The 25,135-nt window shown below is 45.4% G+C and overlaps 1 protein-coding gene across 1 annotated transcript in view; it reads left to right on the top strand.

The window, feature by feature from the left end:
- LOC106611952 (progesterone receptor) overlaps positions 1 to 3,095 on the top strand; it is a 46,287-nt gene extending 43,192 nt beyond the window's left edge. Inside the window, exon 9 of the mRNA XM_045724163.2 lies at positions 1,286 to 3,095. Within this exon, the coding sequence (XP_045580119.2) occupies positions 1,286 to 1,453 (168 nt within the window). The 3' untranslated portion in view covers positions 1,454 to 3,095. The remainder of the gene's footprint in view (positions 1 to 1,285) is intronic.
- Positions 3,096 to 25,135: the final 22,040 nt, after the last annotated feature.

Below are 25,135 nucleotides of genomic sequence, written 5' to 3'. Positions count from 1 at the left end.
CGTGAAGGGTCCAATGAGGTTCACCCCTAACATGTAAAGTGTTAGAGAGAAGATTACTTTATTCTTACCCGTATCTGTGTCATACAGTATGCAGATTTTCATATTTGTAAGGATACTGACACACACTATAATATTGAATTCTGCTGTGGTCAAATAAAGAAACCATTACAAAACAACCTATCAGGGCAAAATTTGAATTGGGACACTTACCAATCATGTGCCATGATGAAACAACTTTGATGGGCTTCAACTCCGGCACCACAGTCTTCGCCCTCTCAAACTTCTGGCAGGCTAGACAGGTACTGACCTTTAAGCACAAATTGAAACATTGTGTGCTCTCTGATATGACATTCATTGAAATCATAATCATTTCAGATATAATAGAATGTGAATGATAAACAAAAGGTTATTTCACTTGCCCATCTGTCCATCTCCTTGACAATTCCCTGTCAGAAGAAGCGTTGGTTGATTTTGGCAATCATGCGCTTCGCTCCGAAATGGCCAGCATGCATCTTGGTCAGCACGGCCTCCTTCTCCTCCGACCCTCCTGTGCGGCTGGCCATCCTTCCCCCGTAGGTAGATATGATTGCCTAACAAGTTGGAAGAGAAGAGGTGTTGAAATACTCTAGTCTAAGTACATTTACACTGCTGTTTTTCTCTCTCTGTTTCTCTCTTCATCTGTCTCTGTCTTCCATTATTTTCCCACCTCTCTCCCTCTCTCCTCACTTTCATCCTTTCTTTCTCACTTTCCTCCTCCCCCCTCTCTGTGTCTGTCTAGCGAAGACACCTAGTTAAGGGCATTTGGAATAACCATAATATCTTACACCTATCCATTTGATTGATCAGGTTTAACTTATAGCTAGACACCTTAATATGACGCATCCTTCCTTCGCGACCGCTACGAGGTAAAATGGAGAACAAACAACCAGCATAGCAACGGACGCTTTGGTTAGTTACGTAATCCGGTCAGAATTTTGCACGTTCTAGCAACAGATCTTGTGTGTTCTACTATTATAACTCTCAACAGTAAGTTTAGACCCCGACTGAGTTCCTAAAGTATTTTTGGGGGTTGGGGGCCGTAGCGGCTGGGGGCCCTAAGCAACCGCTTATGTCGCCTATGCCCAGAGCCGGCCCTGCTACTACCCCTAACCACTAACCCCTGACCTGTTCAACCCCCCCCCCCCCCCCCCCCCCCCCGCTTTGGTGTTACTGACAGTTGACACTCTCTCTCTCACTCTCTCTCTCCCCCCCCTCTCTCCCCCCTCACTCTCTCTCTCGCTCTCAGATTGTGAGGAAGCTGCACCAGTTCACCTATGATCTGTTTATCCAGGCCCAGTCTCTACCCACCAGAGTCAGCTATCCAGAGATGATCTCTGAGATCGTCAGCGTTCACGTGCCCAAGATACTCACAGGCATAGTTCAGCCAATCCTCTTTCACAATGCACCTTGCTAGAGGGTCATCCTATCACAATGCACCTTACGAGAGGGTCATCCTATCACAATGCACCTTGCTAGAGGGTCATCCTATCACAATGCACCTTTCTAGAGGGTCACTCAGTCGGAGTGTCAACTTAATGTTGAGAGTTAAAATAGAATACACGAGGTGACATTTTTAAATTTGGTAATGCTTCAGCAGTTTTTCTCTTGTAATGTCAGTCTCTGAAAGTTACTCAATTAGCTCATGTCAGCAAACATTTATTTAGATTGGTAAGTTTAGCCTAGCCAGCTGTCTACACCTTGTAGTAATCATGGCCAACTAATGACCAGGCAAGCATGTACCCAGGCGCCTGACCTCCAGGGGGCCTCCATTGATTTTGTCAAGTCACTCTCACTCAGATATCATATGAACATGGCATAAGTCATGGCAAAATGTGTAGAATTGTAGGAAATTTGCTTTAAAACTGATCATTTCTCTCCACCCCATGACAATATTTGTAGAATTGTTGGAAATTTGAGTTAAATCTGCAAGATCTTCTGGCTGCCCCATGTGAAGAAAAATTTGTAGAATTTCAGAAAATGTGACTTGAAACCACAACATTTTCTCTACGCCCCATAGCTAAATGCATTGAATTTCAGGAAATGTACTTTAAAACTTAAATTTGCTTTATATTTGCCATCAAGAGGGGGACCACTAAAATGTTTTACCCGCATGGTGTGGGGCCCCAAAAAGCTAGGGCCAGCCCTGGTTCAATATATCACAAAACATCTTCCTAGAGGACCAACCATTGACTGTACATGAATGGACAAAGCCGTCGATGATGTTACACCATTAATTCCTATGTGAAGACTCAATGTCGCATTTGAAGGTTAAGAAGTGGGTTTAAGCTTGCTAAAATGGCGTCTCATGGGGATATGTATGTCGACATAACATGCACAGTTTGAGCTACTCCAGGAAGGGACGTTGCAGGCTAGCTCAGTGCTGCCTGCAACGAACTTGAGTATCTCAAGTTGAAGGCCGACCGGGGTACTGCAGGCTAACATAGCAACTGAATTATCCATATAACGTTGTACAATTGTATTTTTTTTTATATAATCGGTTCAAGGACATACATCTGTTCTAATATAAGCAATTATTGGTAACATGGTTATGTTTGAATGCTATTTGTTGGGTTTTTTCTCTAATATTGACAACGAAGATCACCATTTTCCCATTCACTATGATGGGAGATCCTGCTTTCTGGAAACAACAGCCTGCAGTACCACAGTCGGCCTTGAACTTCATGGCTTCAATAAGAGGGGTCAGTTGGTCTCCCCAGGGACCAACCCATACCCTTTCTTTGCGTTGATTACGTTAGACCCCCTGATGTCAAGCTAGGGTTTGATCCTGAATGTACATTTAAGACTGTTGTTTTTCTCTCTTTTCAGTTTACTGTTATATACTCTTTCATAGTTTCAGTAAATGTAGTAGTATGTTAAACAGTCAAAATAAGACATAATTCTTCTGAATAACACATCATTCATACTCTACAGACATTTATATATAACACAATATCTGTAAATATAAAATGCATTATACATTGCATATTCTATAAAAACAAATCAGACTTCTTTAAAACTCTTTAAATTCTAACAAATAAAACAACCTATATTCCACATCACTGGGGTCTTTATTTAGCATCATGTGATTTGTATGTAAGTGTTCTATGTGAGAGGGAAACCGACATACAGGCTGTATCCAAAATGACATCCTATTCCTTTTAGTGCACTACATTTGAGTAGGACCCATAGGGCTCTGGTCAAAACTAGTGCACTATGTAGGGAATAGGGTGCCAATTTCTGAGTCAATCACAGTAATTTTCCATTAAAAGCTTATATTTCTCCCTCAGGTAAGGTGTTACCATCTATTGACGTATTGAGCTTCATCAATACTTTATGCTATCTGAGTTCACATTTCTACTTACCAAATAAATACCTTACCTCACTATTCCAAAAGGTGTGTTCTATTCAGTGAGGTTATATTTTCACGACGTTGCAGAAAGGAAACAAAGCCAACACAATTCCCTATTCTACTTGAGAAACACAATACATTTCTATCTCTTTCTGGAAGAAAAAAAAAGTTGCATCCTGAACAGGCCCCAGTGATCATCTGCTTATGGGACTTGTAGTTTTTATTTCTCAGCCCAAAAAGAGCCCACATCAAACATGATTAACAACAACTGAGTAGAGCAGTTCAGTGTTCAACTACAGCCATCTAGTGGACGGCCCTGTTACTGCAACAAGCGGTGAATGAAGACCAGCTGGCAGTGACGTAGGACTGGGTTACGACAGACAGTCTGCCACGTTGATACCAACCACATTAGTTCTACATGCTGGAACAATCTTATATCATCATGTGCTGGGAAGAGGAATGAGAGATGATGAACTCCTTATAATGAAAACCGTCTTTTCTGATCTCATAACTTTCTTAATGTATTATTCATGAACATGCCTCAACAATCTGTCTTTCCCTCAATGTTTTATGTTGAAATCCTCACATGTTGATGAAACCGGATAAGAATATGGTTTAGGGCAGGCTCAACCCCTAAGCTGTATTCCAATGTCCACACTAGTACGACTCTTAGTATGAAGCATGTACTCCAAGTGATATGGTAGTATGGAGATTGGAACAGGGCCTAAATAGTCTAGTTCAACAGCCACTTTGTCTACAAGGTATTGTCCTAAATGGAACCCTTTATAGTGCACTACTTATCCTATCCCCTATATAGTGCACTACTTTTGACCAGGCGTCTGGTTAAAGTAGTGCACTATACAGTGAAAGTGGTCTAATGTGGGACGCAACTTCTGACCCGTCTAAACCAGAACCAATGTCACATTGAATCGCTCTGATTCCTGTGGGTTTTTAAAACAGTCCATCTAGACTATCTGGTTGTATAAAAAATTAAAAACATTCTTTCTGTTAGTGAAATGTTTTAGTACATCTCTCCACAGCGAGGAGTGACATGACTCTGACTGAATGCCACTAGTCTGTTTTAGTTCATTGGATTGGACGTCCGAAAGACCCGGCTGTAAAAAGCCCAAATCTGTCTGAGTAACATCCTGCACTGCGGCCATGTTAAGTACACACACACACTGTCACACAGACACACACACACATATTCAGTTCCTGCTCTAACCAACTCTCTTAACAACTATTTGTCTCCTCATAAAAAAAATTTAAATTTTTATTTCACCTTTATTTAACCAGGTAGGCAAGTTGAGAACAAGTTCTCATTTACAATTGCGACCTGGCCAAGATAAAGCAAAGCAGTTCGACAACATACAAAAACACAGAGTTACACATGGAGTAAAACAACATACAATCAAGGATGCAGTAGAAGAAAAAAAAAGAAAAAAATAAGACTATATACAATGTGAGCAAATGATGTGAGATAAGGGAGGTAAAGGCAAAAAAATGCCATGGTGGCAAAGTAAATAAAGTATAGCAAGAAAAACACTGGAATGGTAGATTTGTAGTTTGAAGAAAGTTCAGAGATAAAATATAAATAATATGGTGCAAAGGAGCAAAATAAATAAAATAAATAAATACAGTAGGGGAAGAGGTAGTAGTTTGGGCTAAATTATAGATGGGCTATGTACAGGTGCAGTGATCTGTGAGCTGCTCTGACAGCTGGTGCTTAAAGCTAATGAGGGAGATAAGTGTTTCCAGTTTCAGAGATTTTTGTAGTTCGTTCCAGTCATTGGCAGCAGAGAACTGGAAGGAGAGACGACCAAAGGAGGAGTTGGCTTTAGGGGTGACCAGAGAGATATACCTGCTGGAGCGCGTGCTACAGGTGGGTGCTGCTATGGTGACCAGTGAGCGGAGATAAGGGGGGACTTTACCTAGCAGGGTCTTGTAGATGACCTGGAGCCAATGTGTTTGGCGACGATTATGAAGCGAAGGCCAGCCAACGAGAGCGTACAGGTCGCAGTGGTGGGTAGTATATGGGGCTTTGGTGACAAAACGGATGGCACTGTGATAGACTGCATCCAGCTTGTTGAGTAGGGTATTGGAAGCTATTTTGTAAATGACATCGCCGAAGTCGAGGATTGGTAGGATGGTCAGTTTTACGAGGGTATGTTTGGCAGCATGAGTGAAGGATGCTTTGTTGCGAAATAGGAAGCCAATTCGAGATTTCACTTTGGATTGGAGATGATTGATGTGAGTCTGGAAGGAGAGTTTACAGTCTAGCCAGACACCTAGGTATTTGTAGTTGTCCACAAATTCTAAGTTAGAACCGTCCAGAGAAGTGATGCTGGACAGGCGGGCAGGTGCAGGCAGCGATCGGTTGAAGAGCATGCATTTAGTTTTACTTGTGTTTAGGAGCAGTTGGAGACCACGGAAGGCGAGTTGAATGGCATTGAAGCTCGTCTGGAGGGTTGTTAACACAGTGTCCAAAGAAGGGCCAGAAGTGTACAGAATGGTGTCGTCTGCGTAGAGGTGGATCAGAGATTCACCAGCAGTGAGAGCAACATCATTTATGTATACAGAGAAAAGAGTTGGCCCAAGAATTGAACCCTGTGGTACCCCCATAGAGACTGCCAGAGGTCCAGACAGTAGGCCCTCCGATTTGACACACTAAACTCTGTCAGAGAAGTAGTTGGTGAACCAGGCGACGCAATCGTTTGAGAAACCAAGGCTACTGAGTCTGCCGATGAGGATGTGGTGATTAACAGAGTCAAAAGCTTTGGCCAGGTCAATGAATACGGCAGCACAGTATTGTTTCTTATCGATGGCGGTTACGATGTCGTTTAGGACCTTGAGCGTGGCTGAGGTGCACCCATGACCAGCTCTGAAACCAGATTGCATAGCGGAGAGGGTGCGGTGGGATTCGAAATGGTCGGTAATCTGTTTGTTGACTTGGCTTTCGAAGACCTTAGAAAGGCAGGGTAGGATGGATATAGGTCTGTAGCAATTTGGGTCAAGAGTGTCACCTCCTTTGAAGAGGGGGATGACAGCAGCTGCTTTCCAATCTATGGGAATCTCAGACGACACGAAAGAGAGGTTGAACAGGCTAGTAATAGGGGTTGCAATAATTTCGGCAGATAATTTTAGAAAGAAAGGGTCCAGATTGTCAAGCCCAGCTGATTTGTAGGGGTCCAGATTTTGCAGCTCTTTCAGAACATCAGCTGAATGGATTTGGGAGAAGGAGAAATGGGGGAGGCTTGGGCGAGTAGCTGTGGGGGGTGCAGTGCTGTTGAATGCAGTAGGGGTAGTTAGGTGGAAAGCATGGCCAGCCGTAGAAAAATGCTTATTGAAATTCTCAATTATAGTGGGCTTATCGGTGGTGACAGAGTTTCCTATCCTCAGTGCAGTGGGCAGTTGGGAGGAGGTGTTCTTATTCTCCATGGACTTTACAATGTCCCAGAACTTTTTAGAGTTGGAGTTGCACGAAGCGAATTTCTGTTTGAAAAAGCTAGCCTTGGCGTTTCTAACTGCCTGTGTGTATTGGTTTCTAACTTCCCTAAAAAGTTGCATATCGCGGGGGCAGTTCGATGCTAATGCAGAACGCCACAGGATATTTTTGTGTTGGTTAAGGGCAGTCAGGTCTGGGGAGAACCAAGGGCTATATCTGTTCCTGGTTCTAAATTTCTTGAAAGGGGCATGCTTATTTAAGATGGAGAGGAAGGCATTTAAAAAAAATAACCAGGCATCCTCTACTGACGGGATGAGGTCAATATCCTTCCAGGATACCAGGGCCAGGTCGATTAGAAAGGCTTGCTCGTTGAAATGTTTCAGGGAGCGTTTGACAGTGATGAGTGGAGGTCGTTTGACCAATGACCCATTACGGGTGCAGGCAATGAGGCAGTGATCGCGAGATCTTGGTTGAAAACAGCAGAGGTGTATTTAGAGGGCACGTTGGTTAGGATGATATCTATGAGGGTGCCAGTGTTTGCGGCTTTGGGGTTGTACCTGGTGGGTTCATTAATAATTTGTGTGAGATTGAGGGCATCAAGCTTGGATTGTAGGATGGCTGGGGTGTTAAGCATGTCCCAGTTTAGGTCACCTAGTAGCACGAGCTCTGAAGATAGATGGGGGGCAATCAGTTCACATATGGTGTCCAGAGCACAACTAGGGGCCGAGGGGGGTCTATAGCAGGCGGCAACGGTGAGAGACTTGTTTTTGGAGAGGTGGATTTTTAAAAGTAGAAGTTCAAATTGTTTGGGTACAGACCTGGATAGCAGGACAGAACTCTGCAGGCTATCTCTGCAGTAGATTGCAACACCGCCCCCTTTGGTCGTTCTATCTTGTCTGAAAACGTTGTAGTTAGGGATGAAGATTTCAGAGTTTTTGGTGGACTTCCTAAGCCAAGATTCAGACACAGCTAGGACATCCGGGTTGGCAGAGTGTGCTAAAGCAGTGAATAAAACAAACTTAGGGAGGAGGCTTCTAATGTTAACATGCATGAAACCAAGGTTATTACGGTTACAGAAGTCATCAAAAGAGAGCGCCTGGGGAGTAGGAGTGGAGCCAGGCACTGCAGGGCCTGGATTCACCTCTACATCCCCAGAGGAGCAGAGAAGAATAAGTATGAGGGTACGGCTAAAAGCTATAAGAATTGGTCGTCTGTGACGTCCAGAATAGAGAGAAAAAGGAGCAGGTTTCTGGGGGCGATAAAATAGCTTCAAGGTATTATGTACAGACAAAGGTATGGTGGGATGTGAGTACAGAGGAGGTAAACCTAGGCATTTAGTGATTATGAGAGAGATATTGTCTCTAGAAACATCATTGAAACCAGAAGATGTCATAGCATGTGTGGGTGGAGGAACTGAGAGGTTGGATAAGGTATAATGAGCAGGGCTAGAGGCTCTACAGTGAAATAAGCCAATAAACACTAACCAGAACAGCAATGGAGAAGGCATATTGACATTAAGGAGAGGCATGCTTAGCCGAGTGATCAAAGGGTCCAGTGAGATTCAGACAGCTAGCCGGGCCATAGTTAGCAAGCTGGTGGAAGATGGGAGGGAGGTCTGTTTTTAGCCACCTCGTGCGTTTCCGTCTGTGGGTTAGTGGGGTTCCGTGTGGAAGGGGGGACCAGTCCAAGTTGGCAAAATAGTTAGTTATAGTGGCCCAAGAAAAGTGTCCGATAGACCTATTCAGATCGCAGCCGAAAAGACAGCTAACGATTAGCGGGCCGCAGATGGGCGATCAGGTTACGTCGCGACGGAGGGGCCAGTTGGATAACTCCCTCGGGCAGATAACGTCGGTGGTCCAGTCGTGAAGACCCGATGGGGCTCCGCATCGGCAGTAAAACGGGTCAGGATAGGTGAGTTGTAGCCCAGGAGACACTTCAGCTGGCTAGCTCAGGAATAGCCCAGGAGTGGCTGACGGAACTCTTCAGCTGGCTAGCTCCGTAATAATGTGTGTTAATTCCGTGACCGACGTTGCCAATAGTCACTCAGGTAGCAGCTAGTTAGCTGCAAGATCCAGGTGTAAATGTCCAGAGCCTGCGGTAGAAATCGGGGAAAGGAGAGAGAATAGGTCCGGTATGCTCTGGTCTGAGTCGCGCTGTACAAAAACTGGCGATAGCTTTTCGAGCTAATGGATAGCTGAGGACAGCTAACCGTGGCTAGCTGAACTTCAACGTTAGCCAGTGAAAATGGCTAACCTCTTGCTAGCTTCTGTTGTGGAATTCAGATGAGGTAAATAATACTTTATTTTTTAAATTGGTGAGGCGGGTTGCAGGAGAGTGCTTTGAGGTTGAGTTTTTAGAATTAAAAAAAATATATATATATAAAAAGATAAGTGAAGAAAAAAAAATATGTAAATATATATATACACGGGACACGACAAGAGGAGGGTAGAGGACGTCTGAACTGCTACGCCATCTTGGAAAAAAACAACATAAATGACGTAGAACTGAGTGATCGAGAGCTGAAATATCACTTCTCTAAATATATTATTTGCAACATTGCCCTTGTGGTTTGACTTAAAAAGGACAGGCTACTCCTACATTTTAAATGATCAAAAATACATGTGTTGACGTCGACATTTGAACTTTTAGTTGTGATTCCATTTGGTTTGTGTGTGATTGTGATCCTCCAGCCATTTGTACATCAATATATTTCCACTGTAGTGGAAGTACTGGGGAGTAGAGACAAGGCTTGCGACATCACAGTCATAAATAGCCCTACTCATTTACATTCCTACCGGATGTATATTTCTCCCCAATGCACACCAAAGAACATACAGTAGAAACAGAATCAATGTCCAAATGTATATCCAAGGAGTAGTTGTGACTGGTTATGCGTTAGGTTGCAACATAGTCTCATGAGCTATATCATCCATTTCAATGTACAGCAGTTGTATATTATTTTTGTTGTTGTTGCAGTAAAATGATTTGTATGTAAGATTGTCACAAGTCACATTCCTGTGAGATTTCCTGTGCGGTTGGGCTATTGTAGGTAATGTGCTAACAGAATGTTCCACAACATAATTGATTAGGGGAATGCTTAGGATAGTAAATCTCACTAGACAACGTGGTCAACCTCCTGGGCCACTTGACTTGGGGCACAAAAAAATAACACTTATACACCAAAGCAGCAGCACATAAAACAATACTAGGATTAACTTCTACACTCTGAATTCCACAACATATTGGCTGTGTCAGAAATAGCAGCCTATTCACTATATAGTGCACCAATGGGCCCAGGTCAAAAGTAGCGCACTATATGGTGAATAGAGAGCCATTTGGGACGCAGATCCTGGTTTATCAGCCAGTTGTAGAGGTGTAACTCTACACTATGTGGCCAGGGCTCACAGGGCTGTGGTTGAATGGTAATAAACAGGACTATTAACACAACCCAGTCCATTAACAACCAATGAATGGACTATTACTATTTTACCAGACAGCCCTTCTCATCTCATTGTGGTTTTAAAGGAGGATGTCCCAGGAGAGAGAGAGAGTGTGTGGTTTAAAGGAGAATGCCCTCGGAGAGAGAGAGAGAGAGAGAGAGAGGGGCTGTGTGTGGTTTAAAGGAGAATGTCCTCGGAGAGAGAGAGAGAGGGGCTGTGTGTGGTTTAAAGGAGAATGTCCTAGGAGTGTGAGAGAGAGAGAGAGAGAGAGAGAGAGAGAGAGAGAGAGATGGAGTGTGGTTTAAAGGAGGATGTCCTAGGAGTGTTTGAACATGAGCTGCTTTCAGCTGTAGCAGTAAGAAGCCGGTGTAATAGTCTGGATGGAGGGTAGAGGAGGAGGACAGAGGACTGGTGTAATGGTCTGGATGGAGGGTAGAGGAGGAGGACAGAGGACTGGTGTAATGGTCTGGATGGAGGGTAGAGGAGGAGGACAGAGGACTGGTGTAATGGTCTGGATGGAGGGTAGAGGAGGAGGACAGAGGACTGGTGTAATGGTCTGGATGGAGGGTAGAGGAGGAGGACAGAGGACTGGTGTAATAGTCTGGATGGGGGGTAGAGGAGGAGGACAGAGGACTGGTGTAATGGTCTGGATGGAGGGTAGAGGAGGAGGACAGAGGACTGGTGTAATGGTCTGGATGGAGGGTAGAGGAGGAGGACAGAGGACTGGTGTAATGGTCTGGATGGAGGGTAGAGGAGGAGGACAGAGGACTGGTGTAATGGTCTGGATGGAGGGTAGAGGAGGAGGACAGAGGACTGGTGTAATGGTCTGGATGGAGGGTAGAGGAGGAGGACAGAGGACTGGTGTAATGGTCTGGATGGAGGGTAGAGGAGGAGGACATAGGACTGGTGTAATGGTCTGGATGGAGGGTAGAGGAGGAGGACAGAGGACTGGTGTAATGGTCTGGATGGAGGGTAGAGGAGGAGGACAGAGGACTGGTGTAATGGTCTGGATGGAGGGTAGAGGAGGAGGACAGAGGACTGGTGTAATGGTCTGGATGGAGGGAAAGGGAGTAGGACAGAGGAAATGGAGAGAGAAAACGGGGAGGTGATTCTAGTTCCGACCATGCAGTAATATCTAACAAGTAATCTAACAATTTCACAACAACTACCTCATACACACAAGTGTAAAGGAATGAATAAGAATATGAACATAAAAATATATGGATGAGTGATGGCCGAACGGCATAGGCAAGATGCAGTAGATGGTATACAGTACAGTATATACATATGAGATGAGTAATGTAGGGTATGTAAACATTATATAAAGTGGCATTGTTTAAAGTGGCAAGTGATATATTTATTACATCCAATTTTTCATTATTAAAGTGGCTGGAGTTGAGTCAGTATGTTGGCAGCAGCCACTCAATGTTAGTGATGGCTGTTTAACAGTCTGATGGCCTTGAGATAGAAGCTGTTTTTCAGTCTCTCGGTCCCCGCTTTGATGCACCTGTACTGACCTCGCCTTCTGGATGATAGTGGGGTGAACAGACAGTGGCTCAGGTGGTTGTTGTCCTTGATGATCTTTTTGGCCTTCCTGTGACATCGGGTGGTGTAGGTGTCCTGGAGGGCAGGTAGTTTGCACCCGGTGATGCGTTGTGCAGACCTCACTACCCTCTGGAGAGCCTTACGGTTATGGGCGGAGCAGTTGCCGTACCAGGCGGTGATACAGCCCGACAGGATGCTCTTGATTGTGCATCTGTAAAAGTTTGTGAGTGTTTTTGGTGACAAGCCGAATTTCTTCAGCCTCCTGAGGTTGAAGAGGCGCTGTTGCGCCTTCTTCACCACACTGTCTGTGTGGGTGGACCATTTCAGTTTGTCTGTGATGTGTACGCCGAGGAACTTAAAACTTTCCACCTTCTCCACTACTGTCCCGAGGGGAGGAGGAGGTGAAAAGGGAGAGAGGACTGGGGAGATGGTCTGGAGAAGGTGGAAAGGGAATAGGGAGGATTAGATGGAGAGCAGGGTTGGAGAATAACAGATTACATGTAATCTGATTACAAAAAATGTCATCAGTTGTGTTCCAATAAAAAATATCGTAATCAAATTACAGATTGTTTTCAAAAATGACATGATTACTTCTTGGATTACTTTTAAATTCAGAAAGGATGTTTGCAACAAAAAAAATAACATTATGACACCTTTCTGTTTTCTCAAAAAGGCGCAAGTTTAAGTTTGTCCCACCTTAGCAAGTCAGAGACTACTATGATGACACACCAAATGATGACCACCAATCAGAGACCACTATGATGACACCAAATGATGACCACTAATCAGAGACCACTATGATGACACACCAAATGCGTTTGATGGATGCTTTTTGTCTTCTATCGCTTCTTAAGGAGAAAGTAATCAGATTACATTACTGAGTTTGGGTAATCCATAAGTTACATTACTGATTATAATGTTGGACATGTAACTGTAACAGATTACATTTAGAAAGTAACCTACCCAACCCTGAGAGACAACCTGATTGCAACATGAGGAGAAAGACAATTTTCTGCAGCTGGTCTCAGTCTGGGGCGTGTTGAGACAGAGTTAGGATGTGGGCAAAGGCACGAGGCCCTATGAACTCATTCACACTAGAATGTCCGCTTACTGGTTCCTATTCTATGAACTGAAGAAGGAGGGAGAGCGGGAAGAGAGAGAGAGGAGGGAGGAGAGGGAGATGGAGAAGGAGGGAGAGCGGGAAGAGAGAGGGAGGAGGGGAGGAGAGAGAGATGGAGAAGGAGGGAGAGCGGGAAGAGAGGGAGAGTGGGAAGAGAGAGAGAAGGCCCATTATGACCTCAGTAAGTCCCAGTGGAACATGTATTTGTCTTTACTTGAAAGTATGATTTATTTTCCTAGCTGTAAGAGTAGGGTTATGTTTGGCACTGAAACAGGTTTGGAAGAATAGCAGAAAAAATAAACGTTTCAAGGGTTTTTTAATGTTTGATGTTTGCCTGGAGACTGAATAAGGAGTTATCATTCTCTCTTGATGAGTTTCGCTACTTACATTTGAAATAATTGCATTATATCTGAATCATAACCACATAGTTATCCAGGAGAAAGAAAGATGGAGAGAGAGTCAGAGGGATTGAGGAAGATAAGAGAGGAAGTGAAATAGAGCAAAAGGGAGAGAAAAAGAGAGAAGGAATGAAAGGAAAGAAAGGGAGAGAGAGCGAGAGGGATTGAGGAAGAGATGGAGAAGAGAGGCCAGCAGTTGTATCAGATTTCCTTCACTGGGTGTAGCTGTGGTCTTAGATTTCTCTCTGGGCTGCTGATTAACGTCTGTGTGCGTGTGTGCGTGTGCGTGTGCGTGTGTGTGTGTGTGTGTGTGTGTGTGTGTGTGTCTGCGTGTGCGTGTGTGTCTGCGTGTGTGTCTGTGTGTGTGTTTGTGCCCGAGCACGAGGCGAGGAACTTCAGATTTAATTTCCCCCAGCACCAGATATTACACCCCTCCCCCCTCCTCCCTCTCTCATTGTGTTTTTATTGGAATGGGGTGTTTGTGATGCAATAAAACATGGGGGATGTGTTAGTGTGGAATTGTTCATCTATACATTTGTCTCTCTCTTGTCTGAGGCTGGGATAGGAGCCGTGCTCTCTCAGTGCTCGGGTACGCCACCAAAGCTCCGCCCCTGTGCTTTCTTTTCGAAGAAGCTCAGCCCGGCGGAACAAAACTATGATGTGGGGGACCGGGAGCTGTTGGCTGTTGTCAAGGCTCTGAAGGCGTGGAGACATTGGCTTGAGGGGGCTAAACATCCTTTTCTCATCTGGACTGACCACCGCAATCTGGAGTACATCCGGGCAGTGAGGAGACTGAACCCTCGCCAGGCAAGGTGGGCCATGTTCTTTACCCGTTTTGTTTTCACCCTGTCCTACAGACCAGGTTCCCAAACCGCTAAGGCAGACGCACTGTCCCGGATGTACGACACAGAGGAGCGGTCCATAGATCACACTCCCATACTTCCGGCCTCTTGCCTGGTGACACCGGTGGTGTGGGAGCTGGACGCGGACATAGAGCGGGCGTTACATACAGAGCCCACTCCCCTCCAGTGTCCCGCTGGGCGTCTGTACCTTCCGTATGCTGTCCGTGACCGTTTGATCTATTGGGCCCACATGTCACCCTCCTCTGGTCATCCTGGCATCGGTCGGACGGTGCGTTGCCTTAGTGGGAAGTACTGGTGGTCCACCTTAGCTAAGGACGTGAGGGTTTATGTTTCCTCCTGCTCGGTGTGCGCCCAGTGCAAGGCTCCCAGGCACCTGCCCAGGGGGAAGCTACACCCCTTACCCGTTCCACAACGGCCGTGGTCACACCTGTCGGTGGACTTCCTCACGGATCTTCCTCCCTCACAGGATAACACCACGATCCTGGTCGTTGTGGATCAGTTTTGTAAGTCCTGCCGTCTCCTCCCTTTGCCCCGTCTCCCTACGGCCCTACAGACTATGGAGGCCCTGTTTACATACGTCTTCTGGCACTACAGGGTGCTTCAGGATATAGTGTCTGATCGAGGTCCCCAGTTCACGTCAAGGGTCTGGAGGGCGTTCATGGAACGTCTGGGGGTCTCGGTCAGCCTCACCTCGGGTTTTCACCCCGAGAGTAACGGGCAGGTGGAGAGAGTAAACCAGGATGTGGGTAGGTTTCTGCGGTCTTATTGCCAGGACCGGCCGGGGGAGTGGGCGGCGTTCATCCCCTGGGCAAAGATGGCCCAAAACTCACTCCGCCACTGCTCCACTAACCTCTCCCCCTTCCAGTGCGTACTGGGGTATCAGCCGGTTCTGGCACCTTGGCATCAGAGCCAGATCGAGGCTCCCCGATTACCGTATTAACCCCTCGTTCCATGTGTCTCTCCTCAGGCCGGTGGTGGCTGGTCCACTCCAGGAGTCTGAGGTGCGGGAGGTTCCTCCGCTCCCTCTGGACATCGAGGGGGCCCCGGCGTATGCTGTTCGAGCCATACTGGACTCGAGGCGTCAGGCGAGGGGCCTTCAGTACCTCGTGGAGTGGGAGGGGTATGGTCCGGAGGAGAGATGCTGGGTGCCGGTGGAGGACGTTTTGGAACCTTCGTTGCTGCGGGAGTTCCACCGTCTCCATCCGGATCGCCCTGCGCCTCGTCCTCCGGGTCGTCCCCAAGATCGGTGTCGACGCGCAGCTGGAGCCGCGCGTCAAGGGTGGGGGGGGTACTGTCACGACTTCCGCCGAAGTCGGCCCCACTCCTTGTTTGGGCGGCGTTCGGCGGTCGACGTCACCAGCCTTCTAGCCATCGCCGATCCACTTTTCATTTTCCATTTGTTTTGTCTTTGTTTTACACACCTGGTTTCAATTCCCCAATTACATGTTCATTATTTAACCCTCTGTTTTCCCCATGGTTTTTGTGCGTGATTGTTTTATGTATGTTCGGTCCATTATTGTGGGCTCGGTTTTACGGCATGTTATTGGAATATTTGAGTAAAGTTATTGTGTTACTCATCTCTGCTGTCCTGAGCCTGCGACTCCTCTGCACCAGCTACACCCAGACCACTACAACAATTGTATTTTATTTTATTTGTCTACAACACCCGAGCAAAACCGAAACCTTCTTAAAGGTAACAGCACTCTCTGTTGCCCCTAGTGACCGGTTTCCACATCATCTCCTGACATCCTCAGACATGGATGGATGTCGAATACTGACTTGTATCACGGGTGACCTGGCTGCATATTGTCCTTCTACAGAATTACTACTGCAAGCTGATGCATGGCTGATCATTACAATACTATGTGTGTGTGTATGTATGTTTTTGGGGGTCAACACACGTTTACATTTTAACAGAGGCAGAATATGCTTACCTTTGTCTGAGGTCTAGGCTTCCTTTTGAACAGGGAAGATCAGAACACACATAGGCTATGTTTACACAGGCACCCCAGTTTAGACCTTTTTTTCCCACTTATTTTTATTTTTACCAATCAAATCAGATATTTTCACATCAGGTCTTTTCCAGGGCTGATCTGATCGGTCAAAATATAAATTATTGAAAAAAATCAAATCCAAATTGGGTTGCCTGTCTAAACGCAGCCATACACACACACATTTTCACACACCTAGTTGGATCCGGTCTATCTCTCTGAGGATCATATTGTTTTACCAAATTATCAAATGATTGAATTATTAATGCGACTGCAAAAAACTATCGTCTCTTGTCACTTTTGATTCCGACAGGATCTTCACACGTCTGCCCTCGAACACACACACAAACACACGCACGCACACATGCACGCACGCACACACACACGCACGCACACACACACAAACACACGCACACACAATACAATTTGATACCACCCTCCTAAGATCCTCATACTAATCCAATAATGCAGCATCTGCAGAAGAATGAGCTTCTTTTCTTGTGTGATATAGAGAATACTGAGTTAGCAGCAGGTCAATAGAGTTATAGTGGACTATAATGAGTTAACAGCAAGACAATAGAGTTATAGTGGAGTATAATGAGTTAACAGCAGGAAAATAGAGTTATAGTGGAGTATAATGAGTTAACAGCAGGACAATAGAGATGTAGTGGAGTATAATGAGTTAACAGCAGGACAATAGAGTTATAGTGGACTATAATGAGTTAACAGCAAGACAATAGAGTTATAGTGGAGTATAATGAGTTAACAGCAGGACAATAGAGATATAGTGGAGTATAATGAGTTAACAGCAGGACAATAGAAGGAGTTATAGTGGAGTATAATGAGTTAACAGCAGCACAATAGAGTTATAGTGGAGTATAATGAGTTAACAGCAGGACAATAGAGTTATAGTGGAGTATAATGAGTTAACAGCAGCACAATAGAGGGAGTTATAGTGGAGTATAATGAGTTAACAGCAGGACAATAGAGTTATAGTGGAGTATAATGAGTTAACAGCAGGACAATAGAGTTATAGTGGAGTATAATGAGTTAACAGCAGGACAATAGAGTTATAGTGGAGTATAATGAGTTAACAGCAGGACAATATAGTTATAGTGGAGTATAATGAGTTAACAGCTGGACAATAGAGGGAGTTATAGTGGAGTATAATGAGTTAACAGCAGGACAGTAGAGTTATAGTGGAGTATAATGAGTTAACAGCTGGACAATAGAGGGAGTTAAGAGAGAGATGTATTGTTCACCAGTTATGGTCCCAATGAAGTCATTATAATCTAACTCACATGACCACATTATGTTTATATTGCATCGTCTTGTGGTGTGTGTGTGTGTGTGTGTGTGTGTGTGCGTGCGTAAGTGTGTGCGAGCGTGTCATCAAATGTGATTTGCATTTATTACTTGTCGTAATCAGATAGCATATTAATATGATAATGTGAAATATCTTGCAGAGCTATACATTAAAATAGTGAGGCAGAGACTGTTCCTGTGAAACTGAATGATACATACTAAGAGGTCTGTGCTCTGGGTAGAAACCATGAAAAGGCCAGGGCGCGATTGCATAAAACATCTTAATTTATTTTTCCCCTTATCTTTTCCCTTAAAGTTTCCTTAACTTTAAGTCAGTTGCAGAAAACATTTTAAGGTGAATTTCTCCCTTATATTACTCGCTAATGTCCAGTCTCTAGATAACAAGGTAGATGAAATTAGGGTAAGGGTTGCTTTCCAGAGAGACATCAGGGATTGTAACATACTCTGTTTCATGGAAACTCTCGGTATATACTGTCGGAGTCGGTACAGCCACTGGGATTCTTTGTGCATTGCGCCGACAGAAATAAACATCTCTCTGGGAAGTTGAAAGGCGAGGGTGTATGTTTCATTATTAACGACTCATGGTGTAATTGAAACAACATACAGGAACTCAAGTCCTTTTGTTCACCTGACCTAGAATTCCTCACAATCAAATGCTAACCATCTTATCTCCCAAGAGAATTCTCGTCGGTTATTGTCACAGCCATGTAGAGTATCCCCCCTCAAGCCAATACCACGATGGCCCTCAAAGAACTTCCCTGGACTTTATGCAAACTGGAAACCATATATCCTGAGGCTGCATTTATTGTAGCTGGGGATTTTAACAAAGCAAATTTGAGAACAAGGCTACCTAACTTCTATCAATATATTGATTGTAGCACTCTCGCTGGCAAAACACTGGATCACTTCATACAAGGTCCTGCCCCGACCTCCTTTCGGCAAATCTGACCAGGACTCCATTTTGCTCCTCACTTCCTATAGGCAGAAACTCAAACAGGATGTACCCGCGATAACAACTATTCAACGCTAGTATGACCAGTCCGCTACCAAGGACTGTGGGCTCTCCTTCTCTGTGGCCGACGTGAGTAAGACATTTAAACGTGTTAAGCCTCGCAAGGCTGCCGTCCCAGACAGCATCCCTAGCCACGTCCTCAGAGCATGCGCAGACCAGCTGGCGGGTGTGTTTACGGACATATTCAATCTCTCCCTATCCCAGTCTGCTGTCCCCACATTCTTCAAGATGGCCAACATTGTTCCTGTACCCAAGAAGGCAAAGGTAACTGAACTAAATGACTTTCGCCCCGTAGCACTCACTTCTGTCATCATGAAGTGTTTTGAGAGACTAGTCAAGGATCATATCACCTCCACCTTGCCTGATATCCTAGAACCACTTCAATTTGCGTACCGCCCCAAAAGGTCCATAGATGACACAATCGCCATCACACTGCACACTGCCCTTTCCCATCTGGACAAGAGGAATACCTATGTAAGAATGCTGTTCATTGGCTACAGCTCAGCATTCAACACCATAGTACCTTCCAAGCTCATCATTAAGCTTGAGGCCCTGGGTCTCAACCCCGTCCTGTGCAATTGGGTCTTGGACTTCCTGACGGGCCGCCCCCAGGTGGTGAAGATAGGAAACAACATCTCCACATCGCTGATCCTCAACACTGGAGCCCCGCAAGGGTGCATGCTCAGCCCCCTCCTGTACTCCCTGTTCACCCATGACTGCGTGGCCATGCACGCCTCCAACTCAATCATCAAGTTTACAGACAACACAACAGTAGTAGGCTTGATTACCAACAACGATGACACAGTCTGCAGGGAGGAGGTGAGGGCACTCGGAGTGTGGTGTCAGGAAAACAACCTCTCACTCAACGTCAACAAAACGAAGGAGATGATCGTGGAATTCAGGAAACAGCAGAGGGAGCACCCCCCTATCCACATTGACGGGACAGCAGTGGAGAAGGTGGACAGTTTTAAGTTCCTCGGCGTACACATCACGGACAAACTGAAATGGTCCACCCACACAGACAGCGTGGTGAAGAAGGCGCAACAGCGCCTCTTCAACCTGTGGAGGCTGAAGAAATTTGTCCTGTTGCCTAAAACCATAACAAACAGATGTACAATTGAGAGTAACCTGTTGGGCTGTATCACAGCCTGGTATGGCAACCACACCGTCCACAACCGCAGGGCTGCACAATGCATCACAGAGGGCAAACTAACTGCCCTCCAGGACACCTACAGCACCCGATGTCACAGGAAGGCCAAAAAGATAATCAAGGACAACAACCACTCTAGCCACTGCCTGTTCACCCCACCACAATCCAGAAGGCGAGGTCAGTACAGGTGCATCAAAGCTGGGACAGAGAGATTGAAAAACAGCTTCTATCTCAAGGCCATCACACTGTTAAACAGCCATTACTAACACAGAGGCTGCTGCCTACATACAGACTTGAAATCATTGGCCAATTTAATAAATGGATCACTAGTCACTTTAATAATGTTTACATATCTTGCATTACTCATCTCATATGTATATACTGTATTTTATACCATCTATTGCATCTTGCCTCTGCCGCTTGGTCATTGCTCATCCATATGTATATATTCTTATTCCATTCCTTTACTTAGATTTGTGTGTATTAGGTAGTTGTTGTGGAATTGTTAGATTACATGTTAGATATTACTGCACTGTCAGAACTAGAAACACAAGCATTTCACTACACTCACATTAACATCTGCTAACCATGTGTATGTAACCAATAACATTTTATTTATTTATTTCACCTTTATTTAACCAGGTAGGCAAGTTGAGAACAAGTTGTCATTTACAATTGCGACCTGGCCAAGATAAAGCAAAGCAGTTCGACAACATACAACAACACAGAGTTACACATGGAGTAAAACAAACATACAGTCAATAATACAGTAGAAAAATACGTCTATATACAATGTGAGCAAATGAGGTGAGATAAGGGAGGTAAAGGCAAAAAAAGGCCATGGTGGCAAAGTAAATACAATATAGCAATTAAAACACTGGAATGGTAGATTTGTAGTAGAAGAAAGTGCAAAGTAGAAATAGAAATAATGGGGTGCAAAGGAACAAAATAAATAAAATAAATAAATACAGTAGGGGAAGAGGTAGTTGTTTGGGCTAAATTAGAGATGGGCTATGTACAGGTGCAATGATCTGTGAGCTGCTCTGACAGCTGGTGCTTAAAGCTAGTGAGGGAGATAAGTGTTTCCAGTTTCAGAGATTTTTGTTGTTCGTTCCAGTCATTGGCAGCAGAGAACTGGAAGGAGAGACGGCCAAAGGAGGAATTGGCTTTGGGGGTGACCAGGGAGATATACCTGCTGGAGCGCGTGCTACAGGTGGATGCTGCTATGGTGACCAGTGAGCGGCGATAAGGGGGGACTTTACCTAGCAGGGTCTTGTAGATGACCTGGAGCCACTGGGTTTGGCGACGATTATGAAGCGAAGGCCAGCCAACGAGAGCGTACAGGTGGCAGTGGTGGGTAGTATATGGGGCTTTGGTGACAAAACGGATGGCACTGTGATAGACTGCATCCAGTTTGTTGAGTAGGGTATTGGAGGCTATTTTGTAAATGACATCGCCGAAGTCGAGGATTGGTAGAATGGTCAGTTTTACGAGGGTATGTTAAGCAGCATGAGTGAAGGATGCTTTGTTGCGAAATAGGAAGCCAATTCTAGATTTAACTTTGGATTGGAGATGTTTGATGTGAGTCTGGAAGGAGAGTTTACAGTCTAACCAGACACCTAGGTATTTGTAGTTGTCCACATATTCTAAGTCAGAACCGTCCAGAGTAGTGATGCTGGACAGGTGGGCAGGTGCAGGCAGTGATCATTTGAAGAGCATGCACTTAGTTTTACTTGTATTTAGGAGCAGTTGGAGGCCACGGAAGGAGAGTTGTATGGCATTGAAGCTCATCTAGAGGGTTGTTAATACAGTGTCCAAAGAAGGGCCAGAAGTATACAGAATGGTGTCGTCTGCGTAGAGGTGGATCAGAGAATCACCAGCAGTGAGAGCAACATCATTGATGTATACAGAGAAAAGAGTCGGCCCGAGAATTGAACCCTGTGGCACCCCCATAGAGACTGCCAGAGGTCCGGACAACAGGCCCTCGGATTTGACACACTAACTCTATCAGAGAAGTAGTTGGTGAACCAGGCGATGCAATCGTTTGAGAAACCAAGGCTATTGAGTCTGCCGATGAGGATGTGGTGATTGACAGAGTCGAAAGCTTTGGCCAGGTCAATGAATACGGCAGCACAGTATTGTTTCTTATCGATGGCGGTTACGATATCGTTTAGGATCTTGAGCGTGGCTGAGGTGCACCCATGACCAGCTCTGAAACCAGATTGCATAGCGGAGAAGGTGCGGTGGGATTCGAAATGGTCGGTAATCTGTTTGTTGACTTGGCTTTCGAAGACCTTAGAAAGGCAGGGTAGGATGGATATAGGTCTGTAGCAATTTGGGTCAAGAGTATCCCCTCCTTTGAAGAGGGGGATGACAGCAGCTGCTTTCCAATCTATGGGAATCTCAGACGACACGAAAGAGAGGTTGAACAGGCTAGTAATAGGGGTTGCAATAATTTCGGCAGATAATTTAAGAAAGAAAGGGTCCAGATTGTCTAGCCCGGCTGATTTGTAGGGGTCCAGATTTTGCAGCTTTTTCAGAATATCAGCTGAATTGATTTGGGAGAAGGAGAAATGGGAAAGGCTTGGGCGAGTAGCTATGGGGGGTGCAGTGCTGTTGACTGCAGTAGGGGTAGCCAGGCGGAAAGCATGGCCAGCCGTAGAAAAATGCTTATTGAAATTCTCAATTATAGTAGGTTTATGGGTGGTGACAGAGTTTCCTATCCTCAGTGCAGTGGGCAGTTGGGAGGAGGTGTTCTTATTCTCCATGGACTTTACAATGTCCCAGAACTTTTTTGAATTTGTGTTGCAGGAAGCAAATTTCTGCTTGAAAAAGCTAGCCTTGGCTTTTCTAACTGCCTGTGTATATTGGTTTCTAACTTCCCTGAAAAGTTGCATATCACGGGGGCTGTTCGATGCTAATGCAGAACGCCACAGGATGTTTTTGTGTTGGTTAAGGGCAGTCAGGTCTGGAGAAAACCAAGGGCTATATCTGTTCCTGGTTCAACATTTTTTTAATGGGGCATGCTTATTTAAGATGGTGAGGAAGGCATTCAAAAAAAATAACCAGGCATCCTCTACTGACGGGATGAGGTCAATATCCTTCCAGGATACCAGGGCCAGATCGATTAGAAAGGCTTGCTCGCTGAAATGTTTCAGGGAGCGTTTGACAGTGATGAGTGGAGGTCGATTGGATTGGATTTGATTTCATCAACGGCTACAAAGCTAGCTGGCTAGCTAGCTAACTACTCTGTAAGTTAGTTTGACGTGCTAGAAAGTACTAGAAACAAGTTGAGAAGAAAGTAACTAAAAGAAATGTGTTTTATTATCTTCAGAATCAATTTTCGATCTTCCAAAATAAATTCTCTTTGACAAGACCAATCCGTGAATCAGGTAATCTCCATGGTAACCAGAGACTCTTTCTGCCATACACGCCTTCAAACTACCTTAAAACCCCTCAAGTATGCCCTTACCTAGGGAAAACGTTGAGGGACTCTATGCACACCCTTAAACAATTCCCTGAGGTACGGGGAAATGATTCCTTAAGGTAAATACTTAGGAGAAACTCTTAAGATGTTTTATGCAACTGGGCCCAGTACAAATGGCACAACAACAGATAGGTAACAGTGAGTGTTCCTGCTTGAGCAGTTTTCAGCAGCTGCATGAACAACCTTTTTTTGCATCCCACAGGATTCTGTAGTGCACTATATAGTGAATAGGGTTTGGGGCATAGCCCATGTTTAATTTCATGTTTCCATCTCCATAAAGAAACCATCAACCTTATGTTAGTGATGTAGAAAATGAGGGGTGTGTGTTTTACCATTTGCACGTTCCTTGTCATGGTCTTTCCTCAGAGCACACCAACGGTACTTTAAAGGAAAAAGGAACATGCTGATTGCTCGAACTAACATAGACATGTTCAACAATGAATTTCCAGAAAAGGATATTACACAGGAATAGATATTGGGAAAGGACAACATTTGAATGGTTTTCACACTGAGTTCCTGACTAAAGATACTTCAATCAAACATGTTTACGTCATCATGTTCGTTGTGGATTACACAAGTTTTCCATCTTGAGCAAGAATGCCCGATATATAATATATTAATCTCCTCTCCCTTCTCATCATCCTCTTCCTCCTCCCTTCATTTTTTCTCCTTTTCTCTACTCCTACCCTCACTTATCTCCTCTCCCCGTTCTCTCTCCTCCTCATCTCTTATTTTCTCTTCTTCGCTTTATCTCTCTTATTCTCCCCTCCTTTCTCTCCTTTCCTCTCTCCTGTCCTCTCCTCCTGTCCTCCCTCCTGTCCTCTCCTCCTCCTCTCCTCCCTCCTGTCCTCTCCTCCTCTCCTCTCCTCCTGTCCTCCCTCCTGTCCTCTCCTCCTCCTCTCCTCTCCTCCCCAGTCCTCTCCTGCTGTCCTCTCCTCCTCCTCTCCTCCCTCCGGTCCTCTCCTCCTCCTCTCCTCCTGTCCTCTCCTCCTCCTCTCCTCCCTCCGGTCCTCTCCTCCTCCTCTCCTCCTCTCCTCCTTCAGGTCCTCCCTCCTCTCCTCCTCTCCTCCCTCCGGTCCTCTCTTCCGGTCCTCTCCTCCTCCTCTCCTCCTCCTCTCCTCCCTCCGGTCCTCTCCTCCTCCTCTCCTCCTGTCCTCCCTCCTGTCCTCTCCTCCTCCTGTCCTCCCTCCAGTCCTCTCCTCCTCTTCCTCTCCTCCTCCTGTCCTCCCTCCTCTCCTCCTCTCCTAATCTCCTCCCTCCGGTCCTCTCCTCCGGTCCTCTCCTCCTCCTCTCCTCCTTCTCTCCTCCCTCCGGTCCTCTCCTCCTCCTCTCCTCCTCCTCTCCTCCTCTCCTCCCTCCGGTCCTCTCCTCCGGTCCTCTCCTCCTCTCCTCCTCCTCTCCTCCCTCCGGTCCTCTCCTCCTCCTCTCCTCCCTCCTGTCCTTTCCTCCTCCTCTCCTCCCTCCTGTCCTCTCCTCCTCCTCTCCTCTCCTCCTCCTCTCGTCCTCCTGTCCTCCCTCCTGTCCTCTCCTCCTCGTCTCCTCTCCTCCTGTCCTCCTCTCCTCCCTCCGGTCCTCTCCTCCTCCTCTCCTCCTCCTCTCCTCATCCCATCTTACATTCATTAGTGCTTGTAAATAAATGAGGATGGAAAAAAATAGTTTTATGTTGTGTTTTAGTTTTCCTCTAATTTATTGTTTTAGGCTTTATGGGAAAACAACCCAAAACTAAAACTGACAAATGGAATGGTTTTCTGTTTGACTGTCTGTCTGCATCCCAAATGGCACCGTATTTCCCATATAGTGCGCTAGTCTTGGGCCCACAGGGCTCTGGTCAGAAGTAGTGCACTATATAGGGAATAGGGTGCCATTTTGGAGTAATCACATCTATAGGACAATGAGGCAATACTTTCAGCGTCAAGATAATTGTACTTTTCAGTGCATTATGCGATATATCTTAGAGTCACACACACACA

Source organism: Salmo salar, chromosome 09 (genome assembly GCF_965601325.2).
Source record: "Salmo salar chromosome 09, fSalSal1, whole genome shotgun sequence".
Lineage (NCBI taxonomy): Eukaryota > Metazoa > Chordata > Actinopteri > Salmoniformes > Salmonidae > Salmo > Salmo salar.
The sequence above is the reverse complement of the archived record's forward strand: the minus strand, read 5'-3'. Positions and strand labels throughout refer to the sequence as shown.